General features: G+C 38.7%; 1 protein-coding gene across 3 annotated transcripts in view; it reads left to right on the top strand.

Moving 5' to 3' along the window:
- Positions 1-22,513, top strand: part of TEC (tec protein tyrosine kinase) — a 42,206-nt gene extending 19,693 nt beyond the window's left edge. For all 3 annotated transcript variants that reach the window (XM_052681921.1, XM_052681923.1, XM_052681922.1), the window contains 16 exons: positions 8,094-8,195; positions 8,678-8,759; positions 10,078-10,206; positions 11,084-11,124; positions 11,363-11,544; positions 12,717-12,782; positions 13,856-13,910; positions 14,063-14,142; positions 14,506-14,639; positions 15,763-15,837; positions 16,591-16,762; positions 16,899-17,115; positions 17,633-17,697; positions 18,441-18,559; positions 18,903-19,060; positions 21,282-22,513. In XM_052681921.1, the coding sequence (XP_052537881.1) occupies positions 8,094-8,195; positions 8,678-8,759; positions 10,078-10,206; positions 11,084-11,124; positions 11,363-11,544; positions 12,717-12,782; positions 13,856-13,910; positions 14,063-14,142; positions 14,506-14,639; positions 15,763-15,837; positions 16,591-16,762; positions 16,899-17,115; positions 17,633-17,697; positions 18,441-18,559; positions 18,903-19,060; positions 21,282-21,359 (1,755 nt within the window). In that variant the 3' untranslated portion in view covers positions 21,360-22,513. The remainder of the gene's footprint in view (positions 1-8,093; positions 8,196-8,677; positions 8,760-10,077; positions 10,207-11,083; positions 11,125-11,362; positions 11,545-12,716; positions 12,783-13,855; positions 13,911-14,062; positions 14,143-14,505; positions 14,640-15,762; positions 15,838-16,590; positions 16,763-16,898; positions 17,116-17,632; positions 17,698-18,440; positions 18,560-18,902; positions 19,061-21,281) is intronic.
- The last annotated feature ends 22 nt before the right edge of the window (positions 22,514-22,535 follow it).

The following is a 22,535-nucleotide window of genomic DNA, read 5'->3' as shown; positions in this document are numbered from 1 at the left end:
TTGAATTTGGAACTGCACTACAGTCTTTAGAGGGAGAAATGGAGCTTCTTTGTCTAGATGTACTGTTGGGACATGAGTCATAGAAGCAGCATATGGGTTATCAAATCAATAAAGCATAGCTACAGAATCAGTGAAGAATATTTGCTTTAAGGCCGTTTAAAAAGATGGACGTTGAAAAGCTTGAGAATAAATATACATGAGGAACAGATTTGCCTGAAATGTCACAGAGATGAATTTTTAATATGTTGCCAGAAGACAGAAGTATTGTTTTCAAGCTAGAGGTGGTTTCTAGTTTTGGCTTTTAGGCCAAAATGGTGAAGTGAAAATGTTGGGGAAACACCATTATTGCAGTATAAAATTGTGCTAAAGTAATGGCAAGGATAGAAAAGGCAGCATTAATGTTGTCTGTTTCATGAAGTCTGCAAGGGTTAATTGGCAGCTCTTGGGGAGAGCATTTTCTGCCCTTTTCTCTTAGCATTGCAAAAGTGGCTAATGAGATCTGAATGAGATTGATTTCATTCGTGGTGAAGTCAAAATTAATCACAGTAAGAAATAACTGAAATGGCCTCTAAGCAGAGAGTACTGATCATGACGTATAAAAATAAGGAGATGTACTGCTGAGTGTTATAAAACTGTTTACCCTACAGTCAGTAAGATTTAAGATATGTACGGTGTTCTCATACATGCATTGTAGACTTTACCAAACCAGTTTTATAAATAGATTTTTTCACACAGTGGTAGTGACATCTGTTAAGAAGTGCATGGCTCTGAGTACCGTTGAACATTTTCTGTCAAGTCTGGCCTCCTTCTTGTGTATTCAACTTCAAATGCACTGGTTCTTGTTTTTGGAAATGTTGTGCATTTGTTCTCCCCACTGGCTGTCTGGAAAATCAAGACTTGGTTCTTATCTAGAAGCCTACCTTATCATAAAAATAGGAAATACTGCTGTAAATATCAGCTGCACGGTTTTAATTGAAAAGAATACTCACTTTACAGCTCCACTGGTGGACAGTGCAAGGACAGGCCAGGTACTCCTTCATGGAGTGATCATCAGCTGCTGTCAGAACAGCATCTTTTTTTCCTCTTGGGCTAGCCAACAGGGCAGACCACACAGAAAGAGCAATTCAAGCTGCTCTAACCCTCAGAATGGTCTACAAGTCCAAGAGCTTATGCTGTTTCTACTTGTATGGCAATAAGCTGTACTACTGTGAATTCTTTCTCAGCGAATGGTCAGAAGATGCATCTGAGCTGGACGATGTTATGGCAGTCAAGTCAGCTTATTTCTGTGTTACAGGACAGCTGTGATAGTAGGTGGTGTGTACTTTGCACAGGTTTTAGCCAGGTTGTGCTGATGAAGCAGCTTGCTTGAACTGAAAGCACCACTGCACCTGAGATTTGCACTATAGATAGCATTTTGGTTGAAGGAAATTCTTTGAGGTGAGGACAAGATGATAACGTAGGTGTTGAACAACTTCTTGCCATTAGAGCAGTTGAAAGAATCTGGCTTGTGCAAGCGAGCTGTCCTGCCAGCTTGCTGATTTGAAAAATTTCCTATTGATGTTGCTCATGGGTTCAGTGCTTCCACAGAGCTGACACAGATCCAGCTGTAGCTTCATCAGGTAACAATGTGCTGATTGCTAGTATCTTTGTACCTGTGGGAGCTGTGGAGTGTTTCCATTTGCTGTGGTGTTTTTTCCCCTCTCAGCCTCCTTTGCAGTGATAGTCTTTAGCTTGGCAGTGTGCTGGTCTGTGTGGTTTATTTGCTCCCTCCCACACACAAGCTCTCGTTAACCTCTCAAGCCCACACTGACTTGCACTGACCTTCAGTGAAGCTTATGAGCATGAGCTTAGGCATGCAGAATTGCTTTAAACCTTAACATATTCAGTGTTCACTCACTTTTGGTGTTTGGGATTGCAGTTTGCAGTAATAGCATGTTCAAATCAACGTTTGCATTTTCAAAAGAGGTAGACCAAATTCTGACAGGGTGCTCTCTTCTTCTCTGGCACTAGTGGTATTTGCCATCAGGATCAGTCCAGGGTGAAAACAGTCTTGCATAAATAGCACAACTATTGCAATGAACAAAACCAACCAGGATTTGTCAAATGCAGAGGGAAGAAACTTAAATGTTCTTGAGAATTCCTAATTTTGAAAGTCTCCTCTAGGGAAAAATGGTTCTTCTGAATGAGTTTTACTTAGTTCTTGTAATTTGAATAGAGAAGAGACAGAAGCTACTGACATGACTGTGGTGATATTTTAAGGAAGGAAAAAATAACCCTAATGCTGTAGGTTTCAGGATAAAATTATGTGGCTGCATTTCAATGCTACTTTTGTGCAAAAGCTTCCTTTGGAACATAACCACAACGTCGAGTTACAAAAGCCTATACTAATTACTTTCCTTTCAGTTTTTAAATAGAGATTAATGTGTATCCATTCTACTGTTGCTTATTCATTTTTGCAAAATCTGTGTTTAAATACAAAGAATGTGAATAATCACTCTTTCTAATTTATTTGTATAATGCCTCTGTAGCAACTACAACCATTGCTTTTACATCTTAGCGCTGTTTGTTAGATAGTTGATTTTAACTTATTTTTGTGCTTAATTAGACAGAAATCAAGGCAGCAAACTAGCATGTGACTTAGCAAGCGTGTAGGTGACTGATCAATGGATATTCTTGAGGTTATAATTTGACAAACAGGCTTACAGTTAGGTATTGCCATATCACAAAGGTGTGTTGCTCCTGTGGGTCCCTATGCTTTGGTAGAATAGCATGTTTGTGAGATAGCCACTTCTGATCAGCCACCAGCTTTATTTTAGGAAATGAGGTAGGGCAAGAAGCAGGAACTAATTGTTCAAAATACAGCTGCATATAAATCTGGACAGCATTTTGAGCTATAGAGGTGAGCAGAAGAGAAGTCTGTGTTCTGGAACAGAGCCCCAGAAACCCCATGTGACAAGCAACAAGGAAGCAGCAGGAAAGTACCTAAGAAGGGAAATGTCACAGAGAGGGTCTGGATAGCCTGATGACTTCAACTCTCTTCCCTTCTTGGCTCAAGTTGCCCAGGTTTAGAGTTCAGACTGCTCTAGGTCTGCTGAAGGATGGCTGAAGGAAAGGTATCACTCTCCAGTGGGACAGAGCAAAAACTCTGTGATCTAAGGGGAGAAAATAGGGCAGAAGTATTACAGCTGAGTTAGCCAGACTCAGAGCTTTGTGAGGATGTCGCAGGAAACAAGGAAGCAAATGCTTGTCTGAAAGAACCTTGAAGCTAAGTGCTGTTTGTTTAGACAGCTGGAAGACTGTATGTAATTTAGGGCCTGATCTGGATGGGGGAATGGCTGATTTATTTTGCTTCCTTCTCTCTTATTTGCACTGCTACCTGATGTGAATACAGCAATATAATAGAGCTGTAATTGTGTATGTTTGACTGACAGATCTCAGTTGCAGGAAAATAATAAATTGCATACAATGTACTGCAGCAATGGCTAGGCAGTTTCATCAGTGCCAGTAGAGAATTTCTTTTTCATTTGTTTGTTTTAGTTTTGGTCTTTGCTGGTGGTTGGCTTCTGCTGCGCAACCAGGCAACTGTAAAGATTTCTCAGTTTCACAGTCTGCAAGACAGGGTTTAAGACTTTCTCCTTCTCACTGAGATTTGTTTGCATTATTTTTTTCCTCTCAAAATTCTTCCCATGAGTCTGATCTTGGATCAGTTCAAGCTATATGAGAACAATAATCACCTCTCACTTTTATCTCAGTTATAACCATTTCAGAAAGGTGGGCAGAATCAGAATCATTTGAGTTGGAAGGGACCTTTAATGGCCATCTAGTCCCACTCCCCTGCAATGATCAGGGACCCGTAGAGCTTGATCAAGTTGCTCAGAGCCCCGTCCAGCCTGACCTTAGATGTCTCCAGAGATAGGGCATCTACTTCCTCTCTGGACAACGTGTTCCAATGCTTCTGCACCCTGGTTATCAACATTTTTTTCTAATATGTAATTGAAATCTCTCTTCTTCTAGTTTGAAACCGTTTCCCTTGTCTTGTCAGTACAAAGAGTCTGTCCCCTTCTTTTTCATAGCTCCCCCTTTATGGTAAAAATACTTGATACGTGCTTTTCCTAGAATAATTTAAAAAAGAAAAAGAAAAACAAAAACCAGTGCGTATTTTAACATGACTAATGTACTGAAAACATAAGAGATAAAAATCTGGCTATCTAAAAACCAGCTACAGTATTACTATATTTATACAACCGGTAATGAGATGACTTGGGTTAAGGTGCCTCTCCTGTTGCAGCTGCAGTCATATCCAGTGCTTATTGTTAATGGCAAGGATATTTAAGATAAATATATAAATTAAAATATGCAAGCATCTTGCATTTGACTTTGGAGAATATTCTACAGAGAAATAGGCTCGGATGACTACTGGAATAATCAGGCTTTCCTGAGGTTTCCCAGCATTGCCAAGCAGCTCCATAAAAGGAGATGTAATGAAGGCAGAGACCTTTGGATACGTTAGGGGTCACAAGTTCCCTAGGTTACACATTGATGGCCTCATGATTTCCTGTGTGAGAATTAGGAAGGAAGAGAGAAATAGTGTGAAGAACAAGAGTAAGAAACAGAAATCATGGGTGAGATAGAAAGTAGATATTTCTTGACAGCAGGATTGACTTCTGTATATTTTTGTGTTTTTTTTGTTTGTTTATTTTCCCAAAGTGTCCTTTGTACTGCTTAAACCCCATCCCAACTTTGCTGAAGATAAACAGCATAATGCCTGCGTAAACAGAGAGGAAGTGCGCTGAAGAACCATTTTCTCTGACAGTGGGAACATGGGTTTCTTAAGAATTTGTAATGCTACTATCTTCAGCCGAGTTGTTGTTTCAAGTGTGTAGAAGATGAATTATCTATGCTTCTTATCTCACAGATATTTGTTGTCTTCCTTTAAGATTTTTTTTTTATAGGAATTTCATAATCATGTACTTTTACCATATCTGATGGTGTACTTCTAGTGTTACAACTTTTGATACTACTGTATTTTATTTAAAAAAATAGGAATGGCTTATTCTTTGCCCTGTGGCAGTAGAGTTGCTTCCCTTTTGTTATTTTCATCAAGCAAATATAATTTTAAAAACAACAAAAAAGACACCACTATCCATTAGGGTGGCTTCGAAACACATGCTTTTATCTGTTTGTTATCCTTATTGGTATACACCATGTGTACCTCTATTACAATTTTAACCATTTTTCCTTTCCTTTTCCTTTCCATTTTTCCTTCAGTAAGCATCCTCTGGAGGTATATACTCTGCTTTGGTTGGTCCCTTGTGTTCACAGACCATTTGATTTTCAAATCCACTGTGAACACTTCTATCCAGAGAGCATGTGTGAATGTACAAGTGAAATACTGCCCCTGCTACAGCAAATCCAACTTTTTCCTACTATGCTGGGCATCTTCCTCTAAGAACAACTGCAAAAAATGGTCCTCTTTACACTGTAGTTTTGCACTGCATTATTATCTCTTACAATTATCCCATCTCTGTCACTTGTTGGAAAGAGTGGCTGTTGGTGGCTCTCTCTTGGCTGGCTCACGTCTGCCCCTCTACTTCCACAATAGGTCAGGGCTCAAGCTCTCACTTGATCACACATTTCTTGACTGCTCATGCCTTGGTCTAGAGCATGCCATTAGGCATTCATAATAAATACATTACAGTGATCGTGTGCAAAAAGTCCCACTGTAAGAGGAAATTGTTAAAATGGGGGTGGAATGCTAATGGTCTTTTTGGCATCTTTCTTGAGTCATTCCTTCTTGCTCATGTGCACAACAGTTTAATTGTGAGAAATGCTAAACTAAATCACAGCTACAGACCAGACAATTTGAAAGCTGGTGGCCATTAATAACTGTTGCTCCTGATGCAATCTGGAGCAGTACACTTGTGTTTAATTTCACATATGCAAGGTTTTTAATTTTTTTAAAATATGCAAAAGTAGAATAATGTGCTTTCACTAGGCTTTATTTGCTGAACTGGATTTTAAAGAGGGTCAGATTTCTATTGGTTTAGTGTAGCACCTTATGGTGATGCAAACCGAGTCTCCCTAAATCATGAAAGTATACAAAGGGATCACTTAAGGAATACCAATATTAGAATGATCTGCTCTGTGTATCAGGAGCTTTGCTTTATTTTAGTTAATATATTTTTCCAAAGTGCTGGTTGGTTTTTCTTGGTTTCCTGTTCTTTATCTTCCTAGCACACATATGCTCTTTTTGAGCACTCATTGGATGCCAGAACTGTCCTGAAAACCTGGGAGCTGTGGAGGAGGAGAGGCTTAAAGTAATACAGCCTGTTCCTCTAATGAAAGTTTGTGACTCCAGACAGGAGAAAAAAAAAGATAACATATAATCTCTTTCTGTCTCACCACCACAGTTAACTGCTAGATGGGATCCACAAAATACATGATAGCGTTGCATGCTATCAGCAATGATGATTTGAATTCTTTTAATGTCTCAGTAGAATGTCTAATGCCTAATTATTGTTGCAGTTTGAAAAAAGCTCCGTTTTCTTTTCTTTTTTTTTTTTTTATCTCTGGTATTGCATGATGGTTACAGCTTTATCTGAATTCAGTTCCTGCCATTCTTCCTGATGCTGACCATCACGAGCCTGAATTTTTCATGAGTGTTTCTCTGTTTTCTTCATAACAAACTTATGAATTGGAATACTAAATATGTTTTAAATGCTGAGGAGGCTCCTCTGTTTTTTCTGGATGGTGCTACGAGGGTGTTGTATTATGAGGGTGGCAGAATCACCATGACTGCACAGGAAGCGGCTCTCCCCTTTTTGTTTTCAGTTGCATGTTATTGTGCCAGAATTCTGCTATTTGGGCTGAAATTCTCATCCTCAGGAGATAGGAGGGGAGCTGAGTGGGGATTAGAGCATCTCCAATAATTCACTAATTACTAATTATTTCCACATTGCCTGAACAGTATTCATCCTTCATAAGCTGCATGTTGGACTGCACTTGTTGGATGTACTTTACAGTGCAAAAGTTTAATGTGCGTTTACGTGGGACCAGCCATGAGTTGCTGGCTTTTTTTTTTATTAATATTTTATTCTTATTTTTGTTCCAGTGGAAACTTCCTCTCCCAAAAGCGAGAGGTGGCCCTTATGTTGTCTGTAGATTTCATCATCTTGATTAAAAAAAATAAAAGTATAATTCATATAATCACTCAGGTTGGAAAAGACCTTACAGATCGAGTCCAACCTGTGTTGTGCTGGCACGCTCAATCTCTTCTACATATAAATAAATTATTTCAGAAAAAGTCAGTTTAAAAACGTCTGCATGTGGGTGGATTTCACTGTTGTTACTTACTGCTTTTACTAGACTGAAGCACAGTACAAGCTACCCCCAGCTGTTGTTTCCCAGAGAATTGTAGAGTCATAGAATCATTTGAGGTAGAAGGGACCTTTAAAAGTCAACTGATCCAACTCCCTTGCGGGGACACCTACAGCTAGATCAAGTTGACCTTGCTTCTTCAAGACTTCTGCCAGCCTTGGTCAAAGAAAGTTCTTTCAGCACAGACCTCAACTTACCCCAAGGACAGTTTCAGCCTATCTTCTCCTTTCTACTCTGTCTGAACTTGTTTTGCCTGTGCATTGCAGTTTCTCTGGAAAGCTGGAGGGACACAGGAGTAGCCACAAAACAGTGGGAGCACATTGGTGTCAGAGCAAGCGAGCAGATTAGGTGGCGTTGGAACCTTTTTCACTCACCCCTTTTAGTCATAGCTTGAGATCAGCAAGCTGTCCTTTGTAAGTTTCTTCGTAAAGAAGAGTAGGCCAGCCTATTATTATTAAAGATAGGGAACTTTATCTTGGAAAATGTAGTGCCTTCTACTAAGCAGTAGAACTTCAGTGTAGATTTTTGTGCTCTCTTTCTCCTGTTTTTGAGTTACTTCTGCAGTTAAGGCTGTATTTCTATTGTAAATGGGAAAGAAAGCGATAAGACTTTGCGAGGGAGGGGAGGGCAGGAAAAGGAAGTTAAATGAGTGCCTGTAAATGAATCAGTCTTCAGCTGTATTTAATATAATATCTTTTTTTACTCTTCTCTTACAGAAAAAGTACAGAAAAGGATCTGTGGATATTTCAAGGATCAAATGTGTGGAAGTTGTACAAAATGATGGTATTATTCCCTGTCAAAATAAATATCCGTTTCAGGTATGCTCCTTTGGTTTATATGAAATACAGCGCTTTTTTCAACATCAGCAAGCTGCTTGAATGCGACTTGCTTGAAATTACTGTTGCTTCTGTCACTGAAACCATTCTGTGGGACTGTAGGAGACAGTTCAGGGTCAGGGTTTGGAAGCCATCCCCCGAAAGCTCTTCTCCCTCTGAACTCCTTGCTCTTCGGAGTTCTGCCTCTGACAGTTGGTCTTTTTCTTTCCCTATCACACTCTGCCTAGGTTTTGATTGGAAAGAGCTGGAGCCTTTGCCTTCTTTTGCATGCATACTGCTTATATCAAGTGTGTGATTACCATTAATTTATATAGGCATAAGAAAATCAAGATAAACCTTATTGTATTTTCTTTCATTGTGATCCAAATGGAAATAAGTGTACTATATGAGTGTATTTATTGGTGTTTTGTTTTTTTGTGTGTTTTGTCTCATTGGTGTTTTGTTTTTTTTTTTTCCCCCCGCAGGTTGTATATGATGCTAATACACTTTATATTTTTGCACCAAGTGCACAAAGCCGGGATCAGTGGGTGAGGAATCTGAAAGAAGGTAATGAAAACTGCTTGCACTTCATATCTGGTATATTTAGATAATTTTGCTAAAGCTGTGTGCTGGGTCTGACTAGGATGGCGTTAACTCAGTACATACTTCTCTTACTAAGCTCTTGCTATCAGCCCACAACTTCTCACTTTTCCTCTTTCTATTATTTTCCCCTGTCACAGTGTTGTGGGTGCTTTGCTGCTGGGTGGGAACAACTCACCACAGGATAGAAAAATAAAATAGTGAAACTTTTTTTTTTTTAATTTCTTTTGAATTGGGCCAGATTGTCATTTGTATATGCAGTATTTGATGATGGGTATTGGGCACACAGAATCGTAGAGTGGCTTATGTTGGAGAGGGACCTTAAAATCATCCAGCTCCAACTCTCTGCAATGGGCAGGGCTGCCACCTACCAAATCAGGCTGCCCAGGACCTCATCCAGCCTGACCTTGAGTGCTTCCAGGGATAAGGCATTCCCAGCTTCACTGGGCAGCCAATGCCAGTGTCTCCAAACACCCAGACTAATTTCATTTATTTTGTGTAGTGTAGTCTCACTGCAATCAGAATTTGAATCTATGCTTTTCTATAACATGTAAAGCATCCAAAAAATTCATCCAAGCTAGTTAATGACATTACTCAAAGGTTTTATTTGAATGTAGCTAGCCAGAATGAGGGACCTATTGATGGTCTAACACTGAGGGGGCATCTCCACTGAGGTATGATTCTGATTATTGCTGCTGTAGTGAATAAAGATCATTTTCTCAAGAGCCTCTTGATTGCTTTCTGCTGCCATCAATCATAGAGTGATTTCTGAAACTCAGCAAGCTTTGAGGATAAGGGTGAGGAGCTTGCTGAACCAACTACAGGCATTGTGCCATGGAATAGTGGTGCACGTCAGCTAACTCTCTCCAGATTGCTAACTGTAGAGGAAATTCTGAGTCATTGGTGGCAGTAACAAAAGGAAAAGAGGCAGCCAGAGCTGCAGCGCCTTCACAGCTACCTGTCTGCATTAGGGGGGCAGGTGGGTGCCTCAGCCTGTTGTGGTGAGCCCTGGCCCTCTGCCCTTTGGAGGGCAACCTGCTGGAGTAGCTGGTGTAGGCAGGGAGTATAGCACTCTCTTCTGTAGTACACAAATTGCACCTGCCATCAGTGTATGTCCTCCATGTAGACTTGTGAAAAGTTCCTCAAGAAAAGCAATGCTACAATAAGGACAGGCAACGAACATTATGCTTAATGTTGAAAGTACTTTAAAAGTTAGGGGCAGTCATGCTTTTTTATTATTATTTTTTGGTTTGTTTGTTTGACCTTTGCTTTTTATTTCCGGTAGGAATAAAGAACAACAGCAATATAATGATAAAATATCATCCTAAATTCTGGACAGAAGGAATTTATCAGTGCTGCAGACAGACAGAAAAATTAGCACCTGGCTGTGAAAAATACAATCTTTTTGAAAATAGTAAGTACATGTGTCCTTACATGAAATGGTTTTGGCATATGATCGTGTCAGCACACTTGAATGCTGTAGGTAATGGGGAAATTTATAGAGCAGGATGAGTCAGTGACACTGTGCCTAGATTAAATCAAAATATTTTTCATCTCCAAGCACTTGTGTTTAAAAAAGAAAAAAAAAAAAGTTGTCCTTCCAAAAAACATTTGGAGACATCTGCAAGGAATTATTGAGAGAAATTACACCAACGTGAAAATGATGCAAGAGGGTAACCAGACTTAATGAATTTGCAGACACGTAGCTTAGATTTCCTAGTAGTTTGCAAATATTCAAATGCTGAACCTGATGAAACATCACTTCCAAATACATATTTGGAAGTGACTCTTCTAGCATGCAAATCACAGCCTTTGCTTATTCCACAGTGTGTGCTGTGGCATATGAAGATGTGGAAACATGACCCTCAGTTCTGCGTAACAATACAGTAATACTTTGTTCTTGAACTTGATTCAAGGAATCCTCCTTAGTAAGAGAAGAAATGGCACCAATGGTCACTACCTGGTGAAATCAGGAGTGCCTGGTTGGTTCCCTTGATCAGAGCCTTGAGTGGCAATGGTTAGGAACTGTGGATTCCATTCCATTCAAAGAGAAATAAAAGATTGCTCCTGGTTGCCTTTATTCTACAAGACTTTTTGAATGGAAAAAAGAAGCACAGGAGACAAAAATACTTTTGGGCCAGAGAAATAATTAAAAACTACCTTTCTATACGACTTTACACATTTCTATACAAAAAGTAGCCATTGATAGGGCTTGCCGTGAACACTGCTTACTCTCTGAGCTAGTCTTTTTTTCATAGGACACTTAATGCTTTTCTGTGCTCTGTTTCTAGGTGTAGTAACGCTGCCCTTGCCAATGCCAGAAAAAAGTATGGTAGGTATCTGTGCTGCTGGTAGAGAGGGTCCAAAAATAAGCACCATGGGGGCTGCGATGCTATGAATGTCTCATGCATGCCTAACCTGACCCCACAGCTGCCTCATGGGACAGTCCGAACCAGCTCAGCCTTTGCCTCTGGGCTGCTCAGCTCATTTACACAGCTGTAATAGCAGAGGTGGGGTGGAGGGAAATCAAAGAACGGAGGGGAATGATGATAATTTTGTGTCGTTTTCAGCGAAGGCCACCACCACCTGTTCCTCCAGCTGAGGAAAATGACAATGAAGAGGAGGAGATAGTGGTTGCGATGTATGACTTCCAGCCCACAGAACGTCATGATTTAAGGTTAGATAAAGGTGAAGAATACACAGTAATCGAGAAGAATGACATTCACTGGTGGAAGGCAAGAGACAAACATGGGTAAACATGAGTTTCTTATTTTTCCTTATGATGTTATTTAGGCTGTTTTCATGTTCTAATAGTTTATATTGATTGTGTGTTAACAAATTGCTGAAATTTGCACCAATTTTTTATTCCCACATAGAATCCAATTTAAAAAAAGTAATTCTCAATAGACTGTGGAGACTGATCACAGAATCACAGAATGGCCAGGGTTGGAAAGGACCTCAAGGACCATGAATCTCCAACCCCCCTGCCACATGCAGGGCCACCAACCTCCCCTTTTAATGCTAGACCAGGCTGCCCAGGGCCCCATCCAGTCTGGCCTTGAACACCTCTAGGGATAGGGTATCCACCAGCTCTCTGGGCAGCCTGTTCCAGCACCTCACCACTGTCTCTGTAAACTTCCCCCGACATCCAACCTAAATCTCTTCTCCCTCTACTTAAAACCATTTCCACTTGTCCTGCAGTTATCTGATGCAGAACTGTAAGCTTTTACAGTGATATCTCCTGTCAGACTCTATGGTTTCTGAGTCATAGTGTCAGCAGGCTGCAAAATCTGATTTGACTGGTCTAGTATTCCTGGTTTTAGGCAATAGGTCATTTGGGAGAATTGTGATCAATGTTCAGATCAACATGCTCTGAGTTCCAAGCTTGAATGATCATTACCTTATTTAAAAGTGGATCATTAAGGGTGATCTTTGAGAGAGCTGAGAGCTGCAGAGAGATGCCTTAATGACCACAATGTCTCGACTTCAGTTCTCCTGTGTTTAAATCTTTTCACCTAATTTTAAAAGTGAAACTAACCAAACTGCAATATTGATCAAGTCAATGTTGTGAGCAGTGAAGGGTAATTGTGAGTTAATAGATACAGCAGGGCTGCTGTGGCAGTCTCCAGTGACCAACTGCAACCTCTGACCACAGAACCAGAGGGTCACTTGTTTCTTTTCCTCTCCTCTTGGCTTTGTTGCACATTTCTGCTGACTGTGTAACTCTTTAGGTGCAGCAAAGGGTGATGTGGAAATGTTGATGTGGAAATTCATTACTCAGTAATGAGTAGCACATTGGATAGCTCAGTAAAAAAAAAGAAGAATGACTGCTAGTGACCTCTGGTAATAGCACAATTAATACTGTCTTCTGGGCATGTAACTTTGCATCTTTTTGCTCAGAGTATGTATTATATGTTCTTTTAGGCATGAAGGATATATTCCAAGCAACTACGTAACAGGAAAGAAGTCCAGCAACCTTGATCAATATGAGTAAGTGAATGTTCTAATTAAAATGTGGAATATCATAAAATAAAAGCTATGCTTTAAGAATTACAATGCATTTTTTTTTAATGTTTTGAAATATTTTTATAAGCATTGAAAATAGTGCTATTTACCGTAACACCTAATTATTTTAAATATGCATATATATGTTCTGATTCTCCTTGCTGATTTTTTGATGTGATGTATAAAATAGACTCAAGACAGAGATGGTCATCAGGCAAGTAGTTTCTAGAAGATTACTATAAAAAGTAAAAAAAAAAAACAAAACAAAAAAACAAAAAAAAAACACCTCACCAAAAATAAACCAAACCACAAAACTCTCAGAATTTCCTGGTTGTCAGAAGGAAATATTAAAGGAAATTTTTTCATTTTAAATGTACTGAATGTCTGAATGTGTTTTAATATTAAAATGTTATCCCTGTCCAGGATGTGGCAGGAAGATAGAGGAGAAAACAGCAGAAATTGTACAAAGTAAACATAACATCAGATATTTTGAATGGAAACTCTCATTTTCAACAAAGTATTTCACTTGGGGCATTTGAAGTCTCAGTGTATTCATGCAATTTATCAGCTGTGAAAGTATAGAGAGTTTTTTTAAATATTTTTATTTTTCCAATTTAATTATGAAGTAGTTATTTAGGAGCACCAGGATAAAATTGGAGACTGATCTCCAAGTCTGTTGTTCCTGAAGGTACTGAATAACAGCTGGCAGTCAGCTTGGCAGATGATCGGGCTGTGTGTAGATAGCTGCTTCAGGGCCACCGCGAGGCTGTTGGCCCGCTTTAGGAAATGTTTTGCTCAAAAATTAGTCAAATTTCCTGCACTTTATTGGTTTGTGTGAGATCAAGGCATTTTTATGGGTAAACTCTACAATGTAATAAGCACTGTTGTTGTTTTTTTTGTTTTTGGTTTTTTTTTTTTACATTTACTCAGGTACAGTTCTTGGCCGTTGGTATAAAAAAATTATCGAAATGGTAACTTTGCAATACTTGATTTTAAGCCTTTTACATAAATCAAGTGTCGCGGAGAACTTTTGGTTAGGTGCTGATGTTGTGTTGCAGGTGGTACAGCAGGAACCTGAACCGCAGCAAGGCAGAGCAGCTCCTTAGAAATGAGGTATGGCAGCCTTGTGTACAAAACACAGCATTTACTTAAACCTATTTAAGCTAACATTTCATTTTGGCATGTGCAAATTACAGAACAATTACGAAGGACATGCAGCTTAAAGTTATTTGTGGTATGAAACTGTCAATTTGTTTGCAATTTAGGACAAAGAAGGTGGTTTTGTGGTGAGAGATTCAAGTCAGCCTGGCCTGTATACGGTTTCCCTTTATACAAAATTTGGAGGGTAAGTTTCTGTGTCCACCCTGCATACATTACCTTGCCTGAATTTGTGTGCATGTACACTGAAACTCTTGGCCTGGAGGCAAGGTCGGGAGAAAGCTCAGCAAAGAGGGGAGGGCTGCCAGTTAGAAAACGTGGGTTGACATAATATCAGCTTCTTGACTATATGCTTAGGCCTCCTTGGTTTTAATCTAGTGTAGATCTGACTGCCACTAAAAGAAGGAGGCTCTGACATGCTTTTGAGTCTTTTCCTTTGTGCCAGCCTATGTGCTCACGAGGGGAGCTGCGTTGAGGAGCAAGCCAAACTGAGAATTAATTCATGTGGTTAATCTTCAACAAATGACATTGTTTTACTTCCTTTTTTCAGAGAAGGTTCATCAGGAATAAGACACTACCATATAAAAGAAACAGTGACATCACCAAAGCAATACTACCTTGCAGAAAAACATCTCTTTAACTCCATTCCAGAAATAATTGAGTATCACAAACATAATGCAGCAGGTAGATGGACTGAAATTTTCCTGTCGTTATGGGCTGTTTTGATAAGGAATCTGAGATTTTCAATGAAGGCTTTTAGAATTTTGTAGATCCTAAATATAGAAGACTGCACTAAACTGCATTTCACATTTTTTCAATATATGTAATCATTTGAAAGATTGTGTGCATATATATATGTGTGTGTGTGTGTGTGTGTGTGTGTGTGTGTGTGTGTGTATAATGTGTATATAGCTTTATATAATTTGTATTTATACCCACACCAGCTTGCTATTCCTATTATCAGCAGAGTGTAGTGGCTACAGACCAGGGCTGAGCTCCTGGTTTTATGAGGACAAGTGGTGTTTTCTTTCCATCAGTACTTTATTTAACACTGTATACGTTGCTCTTTTGCCATTCCTATTTGCTTGTTGTACAGTGAGCAATATCCTTTTTCCCAGCTGATGTCCAAACACAGAGCAAAACAAAAGTGTGGCAAAATTAATTTTTAACAGTTCTAGTGCTATTCAGTGCACACTGATCCACAGCATGACAGAAGAACAGCTTTGTTGGATTAGAAAAATAAAAGCATTCATTTTGTATTGTTTCTAATGCTGGTCTTTAGCCCAGAACAGAGAGGTAGGGATAGTACTTCTTTAAAGTACTCTCTAGGTGCTGGTTTACTAGTGGGTCTCGACAACTTAAAATGATAAAAAGGAAGTAGAAAACACATGTGGATAACAGTATTTTTTCAGGAAATAAGTGTGAAACCGGAGGGGTTTGTACGTGCAAAATAGAAATGATCAAAAGTAACATTGTGAATATGCATTTTGGGCAGTCTTTCTGATCTGGTTTAGGAAAGAGATGGTCTCTGCTCAGTCTTTGCTGGTGCTGGCATAATTGTAAAGCACAAATATTTATGGCTCTCTCTTAACAGTAATGCGGATGCAGCAAGTTAGATTCAGTGAGTGCTCTTGTGTGCTCTTGTAGCCACTTTGAATAGTCAAAGCAATGAGTTAGCAGAGAACGTGGTCAAAACTGTGTATGAGCTTATGAGTCAGTGTTGTAGTCTGCGGTGAACAAATGGCTTATTTGCTATCTGGCACTATTTCAGAAATAAAGTCTCTCTTGAATTACCTTTGATCATCAGGTCTTGTTACCAGGCTGCGTTACCCTGTGACCCCAAAGAAGACAACAGCACCAACAACTGCAGGATTCAGCTATGGTAATTGTGTTGTATTTATCTTACATACCTTTTCTGATGATTTTATATGTGTAAGCAGCCATGATAGTTTCTAAAAATTTTGGAAGTTTTGTACTATCATTGCCTATTCTAACTAACTAGTGGGTTTAAATTGTACCTTACACCACTGCACAGAGAATTGTCATGGAAAGGCTCCAGAGCCAGTAGCATGTGTCAAGTGTCAGTAGCACAGTGCCAAGGGGCACTGTGTAGAGAAACAGAGCCTGTTCAGTATCTTTCTCCATGTTTTTGTGGACACCTTGGGTTCTGCCTTATTAAAGAGCTGTGCCTTTGCCTGCTTAATAAGCCTTCAGACTTCATACTCAAACTTGTTCCTTTGATCTTTACAGAGGTGGATTTGTTAATTTGTTTTTTCATGTTTTTAGTGATCTATTTTTAACCGCAGCAGACCAAGTGACGTGATCAGCTTCTATGCGTTGGCAGAGCTTCGTATGATGGGAGCGTGTTGAATTAAGTCTAATAATATCCATATTTATTTGTTGACTTTGGGAAATTTCGATTTTCACCTTCTGTGTTTGTCAACAGCTGGCTAAAAGCTGTGTCTAGATGAAAAAATATGTATTTTCTTGGTGATACGGGCGTACTACATTTTTGTGTTAATTCTGAAAAGTTTTCTCCCTAATTTTCTAGGAAGAGTTTCCCTCCCTCTTCTCTACCAGTTCAGCACATATCCTAAAATAACAGTCAGTGATTCTTGCTTGTTTTGATTTACAGAAAAATGGGAAATTAATCCATCAGAGCTGACTTTCATGAGGGAGCTGGGGAGCGGCCTGTTTGGAGTAGTGCGCCTTGGGAAATGGAGAGCGCAGTACAAAGTGGCCATCAAAGCGATTCGGGAGGGCGCGATGTATGAGGAGGATTTTATTGAGGAAGCCAAAGTCATGATGTGAGTTGCTACACAGTGCTTGGGACCTTTATTTTTGGTCTCTGATAGCATATACTGGAAAAATTGCTTTAGGCAGGTGTATTTTGGCAGTACTGAGAGGTGGAAAGCAATAACTACATGATGCCAATCTTTTCAGGAAACTAACACATCCTAAGTTAGTTCAGCTGTATGGTGTGTGCACACAACAGAGACCCATCTACATTGTAACCGAGTTCATGGAGCATGGCTGCCTTCTGAATTACCTAAGACAAAAACGTGGGGTTTTGAGTAAAGATGTCCTGCTCACGATGTGCCAAGATGTCTGTGAGGGAATGGAATACCTGGAGAGGAACAGCTTTATCCACAGAGACCTGGTAACATCCTATCATGCAATACACTTCGTAAAATTTCTGTTTTTGACCTTATCTATCCAGTTTTGAAGCAGCATGTTTGTAAATATCAGCTTTTATTCTCACAGAAGACTGCAAGTAATTTAAGTTGACTCTTTAGGTTCTAAGCAAATATGTGAAGCTGCAGTATACAGAAAAAGATGATGTGTCTCTCTCTTGAGAAAATAGAATAAAGTCTCTCAAATGTTTATAGAAAGTTGATAGCTAGTTGTGCTGAAATAACTGTGTATACTTGTTCTATTTTTACCACTCCAAAATGCCTTGAGATCATAATTTTTCCTGGTGGCTTTTTACAAAATGTTTTCGTTGTCAAAACAACGCTTTCAGGAGCCAAATGCACAGGCAGCTTTTCTTCTGGGCCATAGTGTCATATACCAATGTGCTTGGTGAATCAGTGAACTTGCTAACAGACTCATCAGTCTGTTGCAATTTGTCCGAGAGACTGAAAGTTTTAATGTAAATCTAATGATTCTCTTTGCAGGCTGCCAGGAACTGCTTGGTGAATGATATGGGAGTGGTTAAAGTATCTGATTTTGGGATGACAAGGTATGGCTGAGTGTGCAAACATAATTGTAGTGATATTGGAAAATTTACCTAGCCCTTTTTCTTTTCTGTAAGAGAATACACAAAAAACAAGGTTACAGGTAATAATGATCTTTTTTGACCTCTCTAAGGAACATTCTTATATTTATTTTTCCAGTGCCTTTAAAGATTATTTGCTCTGTAGTGATGTGACTTGTTCCTTCTAAATTATGGAAAAATAAAACTGTGTAGTTTATTCTTTAGAGAATTAAGTGTCTCTGCATTGAGAATCACAGAATCTCAGGGATTGGCTCTAAACAGACTCCGTGGTCTGACTGGTCTTTTATTAGCATTTTTCTGTTTAAAAACAAAACAAAAACCTCAGAAAAGCAACACAATAGTTGTTGAACCATGACCTGCTTGACTTTTGCCACTTTTCTGTGCTACTGCTCTTGCATGTCCCTGTGTCTAAGTTTAGACTGACCAGTGAGAAACAGAGCAAGAAATGAAATATTTTGCATTGTTTTTCTTGTAATATGGGCATTTGTCTTGCAAGTGGCTTAGGCTTGAGAAGACTCCAAGGTAATAGAAAAAGAAACAGTGTCTTGACTGAGACCCCAGTGCGAGTCTGATGTAGCTCATTTTCTCATGTGATACTAAGTCATGGCCTTTAGGTGGCAATACGAGCTGCAAATACTCAGTTCCCAATCTAAATAACGATTTGTAGGCTTGGAGGCCAGCTGAAAGGCATGATGTTTTCTTTTTAGGTATGTCCTTGATGATCAATACACAAGTTCCTCAGGGGCTAAATTTCCTGTGAAGTGGTGCCCACCAGAAGTTTTTAATTACAGTCGATTCAGCAGCAAGTCAGATGTCTGGTCATTCGGTAAGGTGTTTATCACTGAAACAAAGCACTATTTTTACATTTTGTCAATTGTGGTTAAATTCTAGTTATCAGGTAGTATCACACATCTAAGAAGGAGGTCACAGAAATCATTTGCTGGGGTTTTATGCTTGCATTCAGCTCCACAGAGGTCATTAGAGCTGTTATGTATTAAAACACATGCTACTAGAATAAAGTTTATTCGGTGATGACATGTAAGTGCTTGTTCTGTAATATGGTTCTCAAACTATTTTTCTTTTAGTAAGCCTGAGTCCAGAGCTCAAAATGAACATTTATTTTAAGAAATTATTTGCTTATTTTCTTAATGTTTATTTAAATTTTTTAGGTGTTTTAATGTGGGAAGTGTTTACAGAAGGAAAAATGCCCTTCGAAAAAAGTTCCAACTATGATGTGGTAACTATGGTTAGCCAAGGACATCGCTTGTACCGCCCCAAACTGGCCTCCAAGCAGGTATATGAAGTCATGATGATGTGCTGGCAGGAGGTAGGCACGTTTTTATTTTTGTCTTTGAGTTGAAAAAAAAGTTAATCCAGCAACAACAATCAATTGCATTCTTCCTATAACCAGGGCATCAAGGCCTGAGATCCCAGAAGACTTATTTCTAAATGAACGGTGCCCATACAAGGATAATGGCTGTTGGCTGCTAGGACAGAAAGGAACAGGGTGTCTTTTCTGTACAGGTGGTGTGAGAGAGGCATAATAAGGAATTCCAGGATAAGAAGGTTCTCCTTTATCTACTGTAGATAGTGCATAGAAAAAATAGCGTGCAGTAGGTGAGATGTAGACCACAGCTGAATGTTTGTAGACAACTTGTAAATTTGCTGCAACAAGAGAGTCAGCTGAGTCAAGTAGAGGGAATTGTTCTGTATAGGGATCAATGTGAGAATGGTTTTAATTCAATGACAAATATATACCTTAGGTGAGAAGAAGGGAGGGAGGGGGAAAGTGGGGCAGAACAGTCAAATATAGTTCTGATACAATTGAGATTAATTGAACGCATGCTTTGCACACAGAATGTGGGTGAGAAAATAAGAAAGTACAAGCCTGTTTTCCTGTGATCTAATAGTTGACAGTCTTGGAGCTATATGTCTCTCTCAGATTTTCAAGTGTACAGCTGTAATGATAACAGCCACTGGAGAAATTTCTGTGAAATAAATGAACTATAAGTTTAGTAATAAAATGAAATAATCACTAAGTCTTAACTGATCATGATTATTTCTGCATACAAGCACTGCTTGCAAAACTGTATTAGTCAAATAGTCCAGAATTGAGGACTTGTTTTGATACTGCCTCACTTTACTAATTATCATGGAAACATGATATTAAAACAGAAGCCATATGAAAAGATTAGTTGCCTCCAGTTTTCAGAGAGCAATCAGAGGAACTAGTGATGAAAAGAGCTAAATGATTGATTTTCTAGTTTGTCTTTTCTGCATTGGCTGTTGAGGAGAGTCTGCTGTTTTCCTGTAAGAAAGATGACATGCTGTCTGACATTTGTCTTGATTGAGAAGGTGCTGGAACAAGTAGTTAGTCACCAAACTGACTGGTGAATATCTAAAGCTTACAAAGCAGTTGGTTTATGAAATGAAAAGCAGATTAAAAACTACAGTGTCCTGGAGGGCTGCAAAATAACAAACATGTCTATGGTCCCAAAAGGCTTTTCACAGGAGCCAGGAAATTATAGATCATTAAGTTTTGTTTGTATTTGATAACCTGCTTGAAATCTCCATTAAAATGGACTAATAAATCACCTATGAGATAACTAAATTATTTGTTAACACTCCTTCAGTATAGATGTATTTTTAGAATTCATATGAACATCAATTAATTGATTAAAAATGCATTGATTTCATGAGAGGTTATTAACAGTAAAACCTAAGCAAACATTGTGTGAAAGAAGGAATCTTTGCAAATCACAAATGGGGCACAGATAATGGCAACATGCAGTCAGTCTTTGTCATAAAATATGATTAACTCTAGATATCTCAGTCCTTGCTTGATCAATTTATTAATTATTTGAGAAGTGTGCAAGGCTTCAAAATCCAGCAGGTAATACAAATTTGTTTAGGTTGGTAAGTAGAGATAAGGTGCAATTTACACTCACATTCAAAAGATGTTACATTAACTCTGTCATTAAGGTCAGTAAAGGGAATCTCAGTGAAAGTAAAGGGAAAGTCTCAGTGTACTGTTTTGGTTAAACAAAACAAAGAGGATATTACAACACGTAGGGAATTATATGGACAAAAGAATAAATGAAGAATAATGTTGCATAAGTCTACAGTGCAGTCTCATTGCATTATATGAAAAATCATATGGAAGTAAAAGATTTTGGAGAATAATGCTCAGAACACTTAGGAGCATGAACAAGTTGCATAAAGGAAGACTGGAATAATATATTGGGGCTGGGGTGGGGATGGGTATGGAGAGAGAAATGAATAAGTGTGGCACTATGCAAAATAATGAATTGCAGGAAAGGTGTAGTCCAGCAGTACATATTATAGTTTTTCACAGCATGGAAATAAAAGTGACACTTTATGAAACTGCAATGCATCCAAAATCTACACGAGAAAATATTTTTTTTTCCACATCACATTTAATAAAGTGGTAAAGTCATTGCTGCAGAATGATGCTAAGACCAAGATTTATCCAAACCAATAAAGCTTTGTTATTTTCTCATCATAGCTGTACATACTTTTGTTTTTAGAAACCGGAGGGACGCCCAACTTTTGAAGACTTGCTCCATATAATCATTGACATTGCGGAGGGTGAAGATGCTTTCTGAGAAAAGGCAATATCAGTACAAGCACAGAAAAGAAACCACTTTCCAGAGATATTTTGTTTTCAAAGGTTTGGTCCTGGATGCTGCTAGATGCTGCTAAACAGTGTGGGGAGCCCGTAGTGTTTAGATCAATACAACGACAGTTTCACATGATTTTGGAAAACAAGCATGGTATCTTCAGCAGTAATAACAGTCTTTGTATTTTCTCTGAAAATTCAGCATTGCGTAGCCAGAAAGTAGTGCTCTTTGTGGAGGAAGAAAGTAAAAATGACCCAAGTCTGGGAGCTTAATTTGCATTTATTGATTTGGGTTCATATACGTATGGTCCATGTTTCTGAATTTCTCTTTACACAGGTAGCAGTAGTAGTCACGTGCATGCTTTAAAAAAATGAAGGTATCTATTTACTGACATACAAATGTTTCTAGGGATTCTCCAGAAACACTATTCATGGATGTTTCATGCCATACCAGGAACGCAAATTTGCCCCTTTTATTTGCACACAGTAAGTTGTTAACAGCACAGTCTTCAGTTTGTTGTAACACTCAAAAGTGTTGCTTCAGGACTGAGCCATGATGTGCCCAGAGCTATTCTAGGCTGTTTGGTGAACCAGAGACCTTCCACAGACATTACTCGTGATCAATCAGTCCAAGATTCAGCTGGCTGTCAACATACCGTAGTACCTTGTTTTAGATTAATTGTAAAATAATTTATATGCTGTAGGTATTGTAAATATATAAATTTCATGCATTTATTTATATAAACTGTTTTCCCCTTGACATTTTCAAATGCAAGCTTGTCCTACCTTGACTTACATACAACTCTCAATGCATGGGGTTGTAAATGAGAGACAATGCACTCAAATGTAGTTAAGGAGGACTTCATTTTTCTGTCTGTCATGTGTATGTACATTGATTTAATCTTTCTATTCTTAACAGACAACACTGTACTACATGTGTATATAAATAAATTGAGTGTTAACTATTATTTGGAACAACATGTACAGAGTTGCCACTGATTTACTGTCAAGACATCGTAAGCCAAACTCATTGTTCGTGTAAATATGGCATTGTGATTGTCCATGTATATACATGCCTGTGTGTACACATGCTTTCTATTAAATGCATATATTTTTAATATGAATATATATTTAATTGGATTTGTCTGTGTTTAGTGCAGAA

Source organism: Tympanuchus pallidicinctus, unplaced genomic scaffold, assembly GCF_026119805.1.
Source record: "Tympanuchus pallidicinctus isolate F22 unplaced genomic scaffold, pur_lepc_1.0 scaffold2, whole genome shotgun sequence".
Taxonomy (NCBI): Eukaryota; Metazoa; Chordata; class Aves; order Galliformes; family Phasianidae; genus Tympanuchus; species Tympanuchus pallidicinctus.
The sequence above is the reverse complement of the archived record's forward strand: the minus strand, read 5'-3'. Positions and strand labels throughout refer to the sequence as shown.